A 14,947-nucleotide genomic window follows, 5' to 3' on the forward strand; every position below is an offset into this window, starting at 1 on the left:
TGCCATTTAATGACTTCTCCGAGTCACACTGTAACGCTTCTTTTTGCTGTTTGGGAAGATGATGTTTTTTAAGCCAATGCATGTCACAATCTTCATAACTTCCTATTTTCCAAACTTCCACAAATTCATTCCAAGACCCATGATGCCTGAAGTCTTCTGGAAACTACACCTATAGCTGTGTAGAAATCCCACATGTATTTAAAAAAGCTGAGTCTGAAAAAAACATTTGACAACACAAGTCAAATCCTTCCCTTAGCTCAGAAGTCAACAAGAAAGAATCTTGCAGATTGTTATTTTTAATCTTCTCCATTTTAACCCAATTTCATGATTTCAGAAGCCTGGCAGCTGAGTTGTGAACATTTGGTGCTGCCAATACTGAAAGTTAACTTCCCGGCTGGGCTGTACGGGGACAGCCAGGAAGCAATCTGCCAGCCTGCTTTGCCCAAAAGAAAGGACATCCAGGACCCCGCTAGTTTTCTTCATCAACAGACTTATTACAAGGACTGGAGAATCTCTGAGACCACATCCGTCTTCTAGTCTAACTGGCAGCAGTTATAAGCATAGGAAATTAAGAAGGAACAACATGGGGTGTTAAAATAAGGCCTCTCTGCTTCCTGCAGCAGGAAAGGGGAGTAGCTCTAAACAGCTCCAAAAACATACAGTAGGAGTTTATTTGTTCTATATTGTGGAAATGTGTGCACATAACTTCTTGTTGTCATAGTTATTTTAAGACAACCTTGTCTAACTTCAGGTATCTGCAGTGCAGCCATTTCCACATGAGCTAATTGTCTTCGTTCTTAAAAATCAGTAGAGATTGGCTCCATACTGTTAGTTTAGGGGAAGATTCACCCCATCAAAGGCTGCCCTTCACCCTAGGGTGAACTGATCCATCCCCCAAACTCTTCCTCCATCAGCAGTATGGGGAGCATGAGGTTGCTTGCAGTGTGGGCACACGCAACGGAAGAATCCCACTGCCCAAGTGAAGTGCAGTGCATGTCACCACAAATGTTTTTCGACCTGAGCTCAAGATATTTTGAAATAATTTAAGAAGTTTATTCTTGTATGTTTTGTGCCTTTTAATCTTTTTGTTCTGTTGTTTGTTTTACTGAAAACAGACTTTTTGGTAAAGGCACTCTGGGGGAGAAGGAATTCTGAAGAAGGTAGGGATCCATTTCAACACTCTGAACTGAGGAAAGAGCTAGCCTCCTAAACTGCCCTCTCCCCTCCCAAGCTGCCTCCCACCTCCAGCGGTCAAATTTTGCCTTTTTAACTTTTTAAGTATAAAAATAGGAACATTTCAAATACAGAAGCCAAATTTTTGCTGATAGGAGACCCATTCTAATTACTTCTTAGTTAAATGCATGGATGCAATTCTCCTGTTTTCAAAAAAGTCAAAATAAGTGGAAGTGACTATGCTGATCGCCATAAGCAAAATGAGATGATATCATATACTTACATCTTACGTTCACCTTGGAGAGAGCTACTTTGGTGGTCAATTTGCAGAATCACATCAAAGGGTGTATAGGTTTTGCTATAATCGCTATAGGCTAATGCAGTGCTATGGCTTGCCAGGGAGTCCCACACCTTGTACGTTGCTTTGACAGTTTTTAATCAGCTGAGGCTGCCCAAGGTACCACTTCCAAGTAACATATTGGTGTGAAGAAAACACGAGAAAATTCTCACTTTTACTAGGACACCTTCACTTTTAGGCTTGTTGAAATAAACACTTGTGATTCTCTCCCATGCACCACAGTCTAACACATTTTTTTGCCACACTGTAACTGGTATGGAAACACGTTTCTTTTGAATGTGTATGTCTTTGTAAAAGGCATCTAAATACATAGCCTTAAAAATATGTTTTAATTGCTAAGGGCAGCACTGAATGATACATGGAGAGAGAGAGTAGAAGTGTGGGAAAACCAAGTTGCAATTGTACTTTTTAAATGGATTTAAATTAGATATTTTGGGCTTTGATATTTACTTGCAACTGAAATAGAGAGCATCAGTCTAGATAAATAGCTGGTGTTGGTGTGTCCTTCAGAGGTGAACTCTCCTAAAGCATAGCTAATATTCAGGCAGATGAAATAAAGAATTAAAACATTTGGTAAAGTCCTTTCGCTTTGTATGTCTTCACTCCACATGTAACAGCTGGAAGGAGAGCTAAGTAAATGCTCAAAGGCAGAGGGGGGTGAAGTCTGTCCATAAAGCAAAAGAAATGATAAAACCACTCTTTAATGCCCTCCTCTCATCAAGCCTTTTTTGGGAACAGCGTGTACTGTAGCTGAGGCACCAAGTTTAAAGGAGGACATGCACATTTTGGGTAAGATCCAAGAGGAGATCAGGAAGACTAAGACTGAGGAATGGTAGATATGTCTTACGATGAACAGCTTAAAATACTTAGCTTTGAAATGGCAGAATGGGGGATCTAACTGAGGTACAAAAATACCTAACAAGGGCAAGGAAGGGTCTGGGTATGACACTTCTACATGGTAAGGACAAAGTGCAAACTTGTGAGCTGAGCTTAGGGTCAGGAGCAAGCTAAGTGTCCAACCCTGAACCAGACAGGGAAAGGGGACCACACGGTGTTCTTCTTCCAACAGGTACTCCAGAGGTTAGCAACACATAGACTTATATATACACAAAACACACTACTGAAGAAACATTACACAGCTTATAGGACTGTGTGTCTCACTTGTGAGTCTGCAAGACTGAGACCAAGCTGCTGCTCTGCATTTTCTGGAGTGATGGTACAATAAACTTCTTCCTCCTAGTAAGAAAAACTCCCATAAATAATGGTTTGTAGTATTAGGACTGAGTAGAAATCAAGGATGAGACATTTAAAAACACTGACCTGAATTAATTCTGTTCCTAACAAGATTACTGAGAGTTTTACCATTCATTTCAATCAGCCTTGAGTTGGGAGATTTCAATTTTAAAAATATATTTTCTAATCCTCTCAGTTGTGAGTCGTAAGTGTTCATAAAAGCTGTCTGGCCAAATTTGCAAACAGCGTGAGAAAATGAAAACAGACTTGACCTTCTCCATCGGTGTATTTCTTTTGCATATTACTGTAGTTAAATTCTACCATGTTCAGTCCCAGCGCTAACTACATTTAAACAGGTGAACAGAAGGTAAATTAAGCTTTTGTGAATCAGAATCGCAATAGGAAAACACATGCAGGATGGAAACACAGAAAAGGAAGAGAAAAAGAAGCAGAACTAAAAACAGAGTAAGGAAAGATTAAAAGAAGGGAAGGAAAGCAAAGGAAATTACTTAGACATAGAGGTCTCCTATGTAATTTAGACAGTTCACGTCAGAGTTTTAAAAAAAATCAAAAAGCTAATTTTAAGCCTGGGATCATTAGCAATGATTACCAATGGTGGAACTTTGCCATTTGCTCAATTTGCCTGAATGTTATTTCCTTCTAAAATTAGGATGTTTCCCCAACATGTGATGCTGATGATGACAAGGGAAGACTATGAAAGATGTGATGACCAGAAACACTCCTAGTGCAGAGATGCTATGTTTTGCCCATTCACTGTAAGCAAATTTCTCGTCGAGTTTTATGGACATCATTAATCACAGGACTTACCCCTAACAAATAAGAGTATGAGCAGTGTTGTGCCTTGCATTAGAGAAACTCCATTAAGTTGAATGTCTTAGCAATAAAGACCTTGAGTTTCAGGTAAATGTCAAAGCAATATTTTGATCCTAATTGGTAACTGTAACTGTTGAATCAGTATGTGGTCAAATAAACACTGGCGTACTGTAAGAATAGCAGGAGGGGGTGAAAAAACAGAAAATTAACAAAGCAGCAGTAATTCTGAAGGGCTTGTCAAGACCGGCTGTCAAGAAGCAGCAGGAAGCAAAGCAAAAAGCCTGTTGCTACAATCCAAACAAGAAACAATTCCTGCGCAAGCAGAGGTTTTAATAGCAGAGGATGTCAAACAATTATGAGGGGTTTGAACTATAAGGCGAGACTGAACAAGTGGATAGATTGCAGCAAGAAGCTTCGCATCCATGCTGCCATCACACTGAGATCCCACCTCACGGCTGTCTCATTGCCTCTCTAAAGCGTGAAGGTAGGGCAAAAAATCAGCTCAGACAGGAAGGCTTTTAAAAGGGAGGTATGTATGCTACAGCTAATAAATGGAGAAGACCCAAAAGACTTTAAGCACAGCTGGAGGTCCTGTCTGGGCTCTAGCCAGAGAGCAGGCCATGACCATGTATGCAGCAGAATTTATTCAGGAGAGACCCACATGCTTTCAAGGCATAAGAGCAGTTTGGTGCAAGTGGCTGAGTAACACAGTGATCAGCACCTATGGGTAACGAGGACTGAATGGCAACAGGGACATCACGCAGGTGGTGCGAGGAGAGGGCATGGAAGATGCACTCCAGTGCCAACCCATTCCCCCAAAACAACTAGCTCATCTCATTTAATCCCAGGCAGCAGGCTATTTCCACTCATCTTTCAAGGTGACAGCTACCACTACTCCCATCCTGCATGTACCAGAGGCAGACTAAACCCAAAAGCAAGCAAAAACAAGCAGAAACCAATGTAATTTTATATCGGTGAAGCTAAGCCAAAATCTGACTCAGCTTGCTGGCCTACCACAGATGGTCAAGCAAGGGGAAGCGGAGGAGTCTACAGACTCCTTCTTTGAAGGGGTGAAAGGGAGATATGAATGTCCCCAAGAGCAAGGCAAATTACTTCATTTTCTTTCTGGGCTCCCTTATTTGTCTTCACTTTTCCTGCCCTTTCTTTCTAGCAGTTATCAAATTCCTTCTCTATATGCATTCTCCCTAGCAAAGAGGTCATTAGGAGGTGACAGCAAGCCCAGCTTTTCTGTCTCCAGCTCCTGTTTAAGTTATAAGCTAATAGTATACACATTAATTCCATATACATCATTAATAATTTTATAATCATATTTCTACAGGCCTGGTCATGGTGCTGTACTACACTGTTACATACTACCCAAACACAGAAGCCATATACAGTCCCTGCCCTGATAAACTGACAGTCCAGGCCATGTATACGCTTCCTAAAGTCAGTGGAAAATCACTTACTTTCACTGCACCTCTGTTTCCCCATTTCATAATTCTTGTGCCCTTGAGAGGAGGAACTGAAGACTTCAGTGTTAAATGATCATGCTACTCTCTTTGAAAATGTAAATTGATGCCCCTAGCCTACTAACAGGGATGTTACAGAGGTATTGGAAAGTCAAATGGTTAATCTTGCTGAAGATCCAGTTCCTTCTTTCTGCAAAATAAGGAAACTATGACTCACTGTGTCCACAGGGCGTATGGAAAATAAAACGAAAACAGTGGTATGCATGAATGACCTGCAGATGAGAGTGATTGAAAACACTCACTAAAATGGATCAGAAAGTAGGAGGAGGTTGGGTAAGAAAGGGGAATATCAGGAGTCTCCAATGTGACAGACTGCTGCACAAGCGAAGACAAGCATAGCAGCCAACAGAGATAACAATAAGAGGAGTTTTGGAGAAAAAACAAGGATCCATTTTTTTTTCACGCAGGCCAGAAACAGCAAGTTTATTTACACTGCACTTGAAAAGACATCAGAGGGGCTCCAAAGGAGTAAAGCATCCACTAGGTAACAATGAGATGCTGAGATCAAACCCAACCCAGCAGAGTTAAGGCAGACTAGCCTCTGTGTCCAAAAACTCCCCTTTCCTGACAAAAGGGCCACACTCAGTCCCTGAAGACAGTGAAGTTAGATGACAAGAGAAAGGCAAATGCTTACTTGAATAGTTTTATATGACTTCAAATACTCCAATCCATTTTGAAATAAATATTCAAGGCACAGCAATCTAGAAAGACACAGCACAGATGAAAGAAAGAAATGTAAATCTGCCTGTAGCAGTCCAGGTCCAATTCACCTGTGCTATAATGCCAGAAAAATACCATGTGTTCATTGGCCTCTTTCAGTAGAGAATCCATAGGCATAACCCAACCAGGCACAGCACAAAGAAATAAAACATTTCTGGGGCCAACTCATGTACTTGAGCAGGAAGCTCCCCTTCTTATGTGAGTCCATAATAAAACTCACATTTGCATTCAGTGGAAGCAGAGGTGAATCTGACCAGTCCAGTTTAGAAAAATACTTATTTCTCCAGTAGAATTAGCAAAATGCAAGATTTAGTCTGGATACATTCACATACATACTTCTGCTCACTGCATTAATAGAGACCAGTCTTTGTCTCAGTGACCTAGGGCTTTGCAAGTTGACTGATACTGGGTAACTGCTGAGCTGATTGCTTGCTGTCTTATTGGGAGAAGACCATTAGAAAAGGTTTTGAAAATGTATGAAAATATGTGGGAGAGCAGGAATGGTATATTCACAGCAAATGGAAGAAATGAAATAATATGGGTCCCATGAAAAGCAAAATATGGATGAAGATGTGGGAAAGGGGCACGTCTGGTTACACTACACACTTGGCCATATAGTATTATACCAGGGAGAAGCTTGGCTCTACATATTAGAGGGAAATGGTAGTAATAAAGTGGTGGAGGAGTATATTTTGACTAGCACAAAGAGCAAAACTGGAAACATGGGTGGGAAGCTTCTGGATTATAACCACCACTACACAGAAAAAGGTTTTGTTTCATGTAGCACATTTCACATTTTGGTTAAACCTTGCATCAGATATTTACATGCAACGTCTGAAAAACCTGATATAAAATCACTTCCTAAGAAAGATAAAATCGACTCAACTCCAACATTCAACTAGTCTGCTTAAACGGGACAAAGTGTTGACTAGGACATCAAGGACTTTGAAGGACACCTTTCAAAACAATACAATCTTTCCTTTTCTCATCTGTGGCTGGAAGATAAACATCCAAGGAGTAATAGATAATCTGTGTCAATCAATTCTATTTGTAATAATTATTCATAATTAAAATATTATTATTTGTAATAATTAGGGGCAACAGAAAACCCAAAACAGAATGACCTGACAGTGAGGCAGGTTGTTTTCTTTTCAAGAAAAAAGGCCAATCAAGCCCCAAGCACAGAGACTCACAGGAAATCCCAGATATTTTAAGATACCAGCAAATTCTGACATTTGAGATGGTAGCTCACTGCAAAGATACCTGATGCAGCATGGGTACCAGAAGCAATCTCACCACAGCATTAGAGATCTGACTGAGCTAGTTGTTTTGCATCTCATGTTCCCAAAACTAATATATTTAGCACCAGGCTAAGTGTCTCTACACTGTACTATATTCTTCGGTGTAAACATACCCACAGAGCCCCATTTGCAGTGAGGACCCATGCTGAAGATGATGAGCAAAATGCCATTTATACTCAATGTGTCTGTACCCCGTATCAGCCACAGGAGGAGGCAATATTCCACCTCTCCATGCACAGAAGTGGATGGCACCATCTCCTCCTACCATTTGTGCAAGGCCTCCAAACTGTTGACTGCCCAAGATTTTCAGCTAGGACTGTGAAAAGCCTAACTTCGGCTATATTTGCTCTTATGGAAAGTGCTGTGAAACTACCGGTGACAGAGATTGCTTTTAAGGTTTTCATCATGAGGACTAAAGCATAAAACTAACTAAATAAAGAGGACATGGAAGGACAGTGACTATCTGCAGGGCTGATGAAAAAGCAAAATGGATGCAAGCAACGGAGGGCAAGGACACCTCAAAGAAATGAGAGGTTAAGTCCACAATCTGCCTGAGGGAGGCACGGACTGCTGAGCAATGAATACACTTGAATTAAAAAATGAGAAATGAAATGAAAAAGCAATCAAGGGTAAGAATGAGGCACAGCGAAAGTAAGAAAATACAAAGCTTTGCACAGCGATTATGTCTGGACCAAATCCAGCGAGTGTAAGAATGATCAGGAAACTCTGATCAGGTCAGAAATAAAAGACCGAGTTACCAGGAGGTCTGCAACACTAGCCATGGAGGTCAGCGGTCAAGAACGTGATCGCTCACAGCTGGGACTGGGGGGGACACAAGTGTAGCACAACTTGAAGCAGGAAGACGGGGTTCTGGATTTGGCTTTCTACAAATGTAGGTAAGATTGAACTTTGTACCTCCTCATACACATAGAGGGCAAGCAGCTAATTTTTTCAAAATGACATAAAACAAGTTCATGGCAGGTTATAACAGAGATGTTTTTGAAAGAAATGTCATGGGGTTTAAACCACTTTGGATGAAAGGGCTTTGATTCACAGGTGCTTGAATGCTGGGCATTGGCAAAACTCAACCATTACTTTGTCATACAGGGGCAACAGATCTGTGGAAAGTGCAGAAAGCAGAGTTAGCCTAGATATTCAGCCAAATACTCAAAAAGAGCTGTTTGCAAGGACAGAAGTAGGCCTAGATCCCCACACAGCAAAGTTAGACTGAAGCAAGCTGCTACTGGGTACTATGTGAATTAGAATTAGGATTTAACCGGTGCAGAATTAATCAGTGAGGATAATGGCCACCTTTTGGCTGGTAAACAGGACACCTATGGTTCACTACTTCAGGGCAAGAAGCTTCTGCAGAGCTGCTACAGCCCAACATGATTCAAACCCTAAGCAAACCAACCACTCCTGTGCAGGGTGGGCTTGTGGGAACTGATTTAGGGACTACCAGGTGGCCACAGCCACAGCAAAAGGGGCAAGTATCTGTAGGTCACTCTGTAGTGACTCACATCGCCCGTGGTTTGAGCTCAGGAAGGACCATGGTGTAACACACCGGGGAATGAAACACTCAGGGTAATGCAATTTGCACATGTAAAATACTGAAATAACTGACTTTCATTACCTTAATTTACTGTCATCTGGGGAATGGAGAAGGACTGGCAATTCACAGACTAGATCAGCGTTTTTGCCATCTTAACAGAAGAGGTGCCGCACAACAACGCTAGAAATAAAGCAAGTCTAGAGGGAGGAGGGATTCAAACGCTGCCTGTTTTCTGCATCAGAGCCATAGAGAGTACTGCCAGGGAGCACAAGAGGGGAAATAACATATCCTCATGCTCTGGTACTAAATCTTCAGCCACTTGATGCTTTTCTATAAAAGTAAATTAAAATTATGGGTGAGTAAAAAACTCCAAGTAGCAGAAGGTAAGATTTTGGCTTCGGGACACTTTTCACAATAAAAGTCTCTGTTGCAGCCTGTGATAGAGCTGTGATTGTTTGCAGATTCTTACAGAGCTTTAATTCGCATGCCATGTACTTGTGAGCTCTCTCTTTTTATTTTATGTGGGGAGACAGGAGCATTACGTAAAGCGACCAACAGCAGCAATGAGAAAGGGAATGGGATGACCAGCGGGGGCTGATTTTGCAGGCAGCTGAGTTAATCTGCCAGCTCCCTGTTCATTCTGCCCCCTCCATCCCATTGCCATCTCTCCCCTGAGCTCTCTCCCAGCACAGGCTGCAGTGCTCCTCTGACCTCTTGGGGAACTAATTCAGCTCCTTGTCTTTGCAAGTTATTTAGGCACGATGGGGATGCCAGCACCCCGGTCCCCATCCCCTTGAAATGCTCTTGGGAATACCCTGTAGTAAGAACAGCATGGCTGGAGTCTCAGCTTCTCCTGCTATGCTAGAATGGATTCAGTCACTTCAAGGTGGTGGCCATATCCCATACATACACATATTGGTGTACATAGCTTCAAGATTTTGCTGTCTCCTGAAGTTTCCAGTGCTCTTCTCTGAAGAAAACAGACCAAAACCAAAACCTGTGTGGTAGTGCCATCAGGGATTCAGCAAGGTGACTGACAGGTCGCATGTCATTTCATTGGGATAATATTTCACTCTGGTTAGAAACAGAGGGGGCACAGAGAGATGACTTATTAGGTGACCTTCAGCTTACTTCTCTTGGGAAAAATATTTGAATGGAAAGAGACTTTAAACACTGGAATAGATGGTCTTAGGTTACGGTTAACATCTCAACTTACGGTTAACATCTTCACAGGGTGTTATGAAGAGGGGACAGGAGCACATGGCAGGTGTGGGGCAGGAGCTGTCAACTGCCATGACTTAGCTGTAGTTCCTCAAGACCCCAGCTTAGGACAAAATACAACTCAGGCCACATGCAGCCCCCACGTCCACATTGCAAGTACTGCTGTCGCTGGTATAAGTAAGATCTGATCTTGTCTTATAGCACGGTACAGACTAAATGATCTCTGAAGGTGTAGTCCAGGTTTATTTTCTGAGGGTTTATTCCATATTTTCCCATACTGTGCAAAAAATGATCATAAGCCATCTTTCTTATATGGGTAAGGAAACGGGTAAAGATGTCTGGGGACTGATTTGCAAGTGTTGAATAAAAGCTGCTTCAGAAATACCAAAATGGTGGTATAACCTGAAGTTATGAGAGTCTGATATTAATTATAGGGTATACACATAAGAGTGATGTTTTATTCTCATTTAAGAGATGTAAAGCTTTCAAATAATGCAGGCTGTCTGCATGGGAAGGTTTGCTGTTTCTTGCTGTGTGATTCTTTGAGTTATTGTGCGTGCCCCTTCTGACAGACCCCAGGGTAATCTTTTTTTAAAGTCTTTAATAGCTTTGAAAATGCATTCTCCTCACTTGGCTGGAAAAAAAATAGTTTTAAAGGGGCAGATTCCCTTCTTCAGCTGACTCTCACCCTGTGCAGAAGTCAGGTTGTTAAAAAAACAGTATGTAGTGAATTCTCTGCCAATAGAATATTGGTATATAGCTCTGATATTTTTACATTGCCAAAGCAGGCAAGGACTGTCCTATTGATCAATCCCATGCTACAGGTTGGGAGATGAAGACAGAGACCATATCAACATTTTTTACTGTAGTGGCAGTTTCCTGATGTAATCCAGGATTATTCCCTGCTGGCCAAACAAGAGCTCACAAAAAAAGGCCAGCCCTCAGCTGAGCATCTGATTCAAAAGAAAATTCAGCTGAAAGCTGAGCATTGGAAAGATGAGTCAATACAAAAGCAAGCAGCAGCTCTGGATTTAAGCAGAAGTCCACAGCATTTAACCTACTTTAGCAGATCAATGCAGCGGATTTTTAATCATCACATTAATCCTAAAATAAAAATAATTACCCCAGAGATCTGTATTAAAGTCCCTTAATTATATCTCATTTCATCATCCTTTTTACTCAGGATCAGGAGCTACAGAGACCAGAGCTTCCCGATGTCATTCTCCAGCTTGCAGTTTAACTCTCTCATTAGGACTTTAGCTGCTACTGTGGGGATGAGGCATTGGCCTTGCTGAGAGCACCCACTTCCATCCCACTTGGGGGAAAACTGAAAAAGTGAAAAAAAAGCTGGTCAGGATTCTGCTGTCCAATGACATGGCACAAAACAGCAGGGAAAGGAGCAGAGAACATTATATGGTGGGTGAAAAATGTGTGAAAACCTAGAAATTCAATCTCTACTTTCTCCCCTTCTTCCAGCAGTGTCAGGAGCAAATTAATATCTCATTAAGGGGAAAGAGAGGACTTGACCAGAGGCTTGACCCCTTATCAAATTTCACTGAGCAGAGTTTCTTTCCTGGAGCATCCTCTCCTGCCTGCAGTCCTGCCATCCCGACAGTCAGCCTTGGGGAGCATAGCTGTGGAAAAATGCAGGACCACAAGCCTCCAAGGCACCCTCCATGGGGAGCTTCAGGTGGGTTTTTATGGCAATAAAACCAGCCCATTCCCTGCTTGTAAGGGCAGGTGGCATGGCAATGCTTACAGTCATCCAGCTAACTTTTCCATCTTTCTCCCAGAAAAGGGTACCTTTGTCCACACCACTTATTGCGACCAGTCCCTAGTCTATGCTGTCCCCTGTGTTGTGCCCAAGCTGCTTGTTTTCAGTCAGATTCCCCCTGCCTTGCTGGCCTTTACCCATTTCCACCATGTTCTTGCAAAGAAACAAGCTAGCCCTGTGTTATATTTAGGCTTAAAAGCACTGTACATTTACTGGAATAGTACTTAAGGGCAATTTTCAGGTTTCTCTAAATACACTAGGGAATTTCTTCCCGCTGCCTTGGGAAGAGGCCCAGAGGCCTGTTATTGTTGCAGATGTTGGGAGGCAAGCAAAGGCTATCATAAAAAAAGCAGCATGTTGAATCCTAGTGAGTAAATGGCTTTAGGTTTAGGCAGCGTCCCCAGGCTCCAGCTTGGCAAGCAGCACCAAAGCTATAAATATCCCACTTCCCCTCTGCAAGGATCCTCTCCAAAGCCACCAGCTCCTCCATGGTCCCTGGGGGTGCAAGCTATAACATGTCCAAGGAACCTCACAGCCAGCATCAGCTTCTAACAGGGAACTTAACACTGGAGGTTTGTGAAATGAAAGAGTAATTAAAGGTTACAGCTACCCCTGCACGGAGCGGACTGGCAATCAAATTGCCTGGGAATGGTCACCATAATGTACTGCAGGGCATGAGAGTGAGAGAGGGAAAGAAAAAGTGAAAAAGTAGCTTCATTATAACATTATGCTAACAATGTAGGCTGCTATGTAAATCACCTTTCTGTCATTAATAACTGACAGCCTGAGACTGCCACATCTTGCATTTTCATTTCCATGAAAGATGGGAACTACCCCTTCCCAGCAGAAAGGAGCCAAAGTGCTTTTTCCCTGCACTGAGGTGGGAGAAGAGACCCTCTTTGAGACTCTTTCATGTGATAAAAAAAAGGAAAAGAAACAAATCATTACAAGCTGGAATAAAAAAGATTAAATAAACAGTGTTTTCCAGTCAAAGTGACAAATTGTATGCACATGTCCCTGCTTGAGCCCCTTTGATGGCAGAGTGCTCAGAACCAGACTTTCTCCTAGCAAGCCTGGGAATTGGACATCACCCTTTTTTCATTCCCTGAGGCCCGCTGATGACAGGTGAGGCTCCCAGGGCACAAAGCAGGACAGAGACTGGCCACAGAGATCACTCACTGGAAGAGTTTTAGTTGCATCTTCTCATCATTTTATCTTTACTTTGCCATTTTTCATTTCAATATATACTTGGGATTTATTTTTCATTGCTCTAATCCTGTTGTAGTCATTTTGACTTAGAAAAGCACGTATTGGTAGGGCTGCAAGGCCTCCAGGACAAATGGGAAAAACTGAGAAAATAAGGCAAGATGAGACCTCAACTGGTCATAAAGTCATCCTCTCAACAGCTTACTACTACCCTTGTCTACCTAACAGGTTCCTGAAGCCCCAAAGATGAAGATTTTATACCTCCTCAGGCAGCCTTTTTCTTTAAAAGTTTCCCTTCATGGTTAAATCCAAATCATCCCTGCTGCAACTTAACTCCATAACTACTTGTCATGTCATGAGTCTTCACAGAGACGTGTTTATTACCTTCCTCTTAGCGGAAGTAGTTTGGGGTATTTCAAGACAGATATCATATCTCCCCTCAATTTTCTCCAAGCCAAACAAACACATTTTCTACACCTCTGTTCTTGCCGCTTTCCTTTGGCTCCTTCCAACTGAGTCACGTCTTTCTGGAAGTGAGGTGCCCAAAAGCAGAGAAGAATCCCCCAGCCAAGGCCTCACTGCTAAGCAAGGCACACAAATTGCTTTGTGGATAAACTACAATGCTCCTGTCTATAGATATTAATATCATACTTGCTGTTCCCCCCGCCCCAGGAAGAAACATTTGTCAGCAGTTTGCTTGCTCTTGGCACAAGGCAAACAACTATATGAGTTGCAAACCAGGCAAGAACCAAACCGTTGATCTCTTCTGGAAAAATGCAGCTAAATTCCAGTAAAAAATTCCACAGCAGCTGGCTACACCACTGAAACCCACTTACCTCAAAGCATGTAAGAGAAACATTCCCCTTTACAAAATCATACAAGCCGTAAGACCTCAAACTAGATTTAAGTAAAATAAACTCTGCATGGGTCAAGGTTAAACACTTGAAGATCCCCACTGGTATTTGCTGTGAAAAGAGCAGTACCATTTGCAGATCAGAGACTGATGTGCTCTACAAGAAAGCAGTCTCAGCAAGTAACTCGTGAGAATACAGCAGTGAAAAAATAAAGTGCTCTCTCTGTTATTTGGAACACTAATGTTGCCGCTTTGATTTTAGGAATTGCATCCGCATGTTTGTTTCTAAAGACATTAAAGTTTAGGCAATGAGCATGCTACCTTAATTCAACCTCTCAAGCCATTTCAGCTCGAACTTACATAGGGTGAAAAGCCTATATGGCAGGGTCTGATCAGGGGCAAATACTCAGGTGGTACAAGTCAGTCTAGCTTAAGTAAGACCTAGATTTTTACAACACCTGAGGACTAAAATACAATCTAAGAAACACACAAATCATTATACTCTGCCTAACTGTCTCCTTCATTAATAATCTAACAGACACTACAGATGCTGGATGCACTTTCCCGGATTGACAAGATATTAATATTGTCAGCACAACACCAAGAAGTGGTTTGAACCGTTATAATGGTATGGCTGGATCTCTGTCTCCATTCAGTCCGATCACACAACTTTTCCTATTCCCTCAAATCCCCCCTTACCTTTTGAGATAGTTTCTCCCATAGAGGATCTGCTGCAGCAAGGTGACCACAGCAAAGGCGCAGATGAATATGAAGAACAAAGTTCTGTTTCCGAGCAAATCCCTGCTTGATGAAGGGTCAGTGTATCCCATCCTTCTTAAAAGCCACTGAAGCTCCGCTGGGTAAAATTCAGTTCATTGTCACCCTCATGCCCTTTTTGCTGGGAAGAGGAGGGGAACACTTGCTGGCTTTTTTGTGAGCAATCCAAGGACAAGGTATCCCATTGTTTGGCCCTGCTGCCCTTTCCTTGCCCCTTTTGGATGTTAGCTCCAGGATTGTGCGCAATTGCTCGCTTCCATGGTAAAGTTTCCAGGAGATTCAGACGTGGGTAACATCTAAAATCATCTTTCAGAGCTCTTTCGGCTCAGGCAGCCTGTGCTGTGCAAGAGGCATTCTGTTCCCTCTAAGCCTCTCTTGAAAACCCGCTGCTAGCAATTATCTACTTCAATCCC

General features: G+C 42.2%; 1 protein-coding gene across 1 annotated transcript in view; it reads right to left on the minus strand.

Annotated features, from left to right (window-relative positions):
• The window catches only part of ST8SIA5 (ST8 alpha-N-acetyl-neuraminide alpha-2,8-sialyltransferase 5), a 40,835-nt gene extending 26,248 nt beyond the window's left edge, over nt 1-14,587 (minus strand). Inside the window, exon 1 of the mRNA XM_010582979.1 lies at nt 14,457-14,587. Within this exon, the coding sequence (XP_010581281.1) occupies nt 14,457-14,587 (131 nt within the window). The remainder of the gene's footprint in view (nt 1-14,456) is intronic.
• Nucleotides 14,588-14,947: the final 360 nt, after the last annotated feature.

Source organism: Haliaeetus leucocephalus, unplaced genomic scaffold (assembly GCF_000737465.1).
Source record: "Haliaeetus leucocephalus isolate CR32 unplaced genomic scaffold, Haliaeetus_leucocephalus-4.0 Scaffold866, whole genome shotgun sequence".
Classification (NCBI taxonomy): Eukaryota; Metazoa; Chordata; class Aves; order Accipitriformes; family Accipitridae; genus Haliaeetus; species Haliaeetus leucocephalus.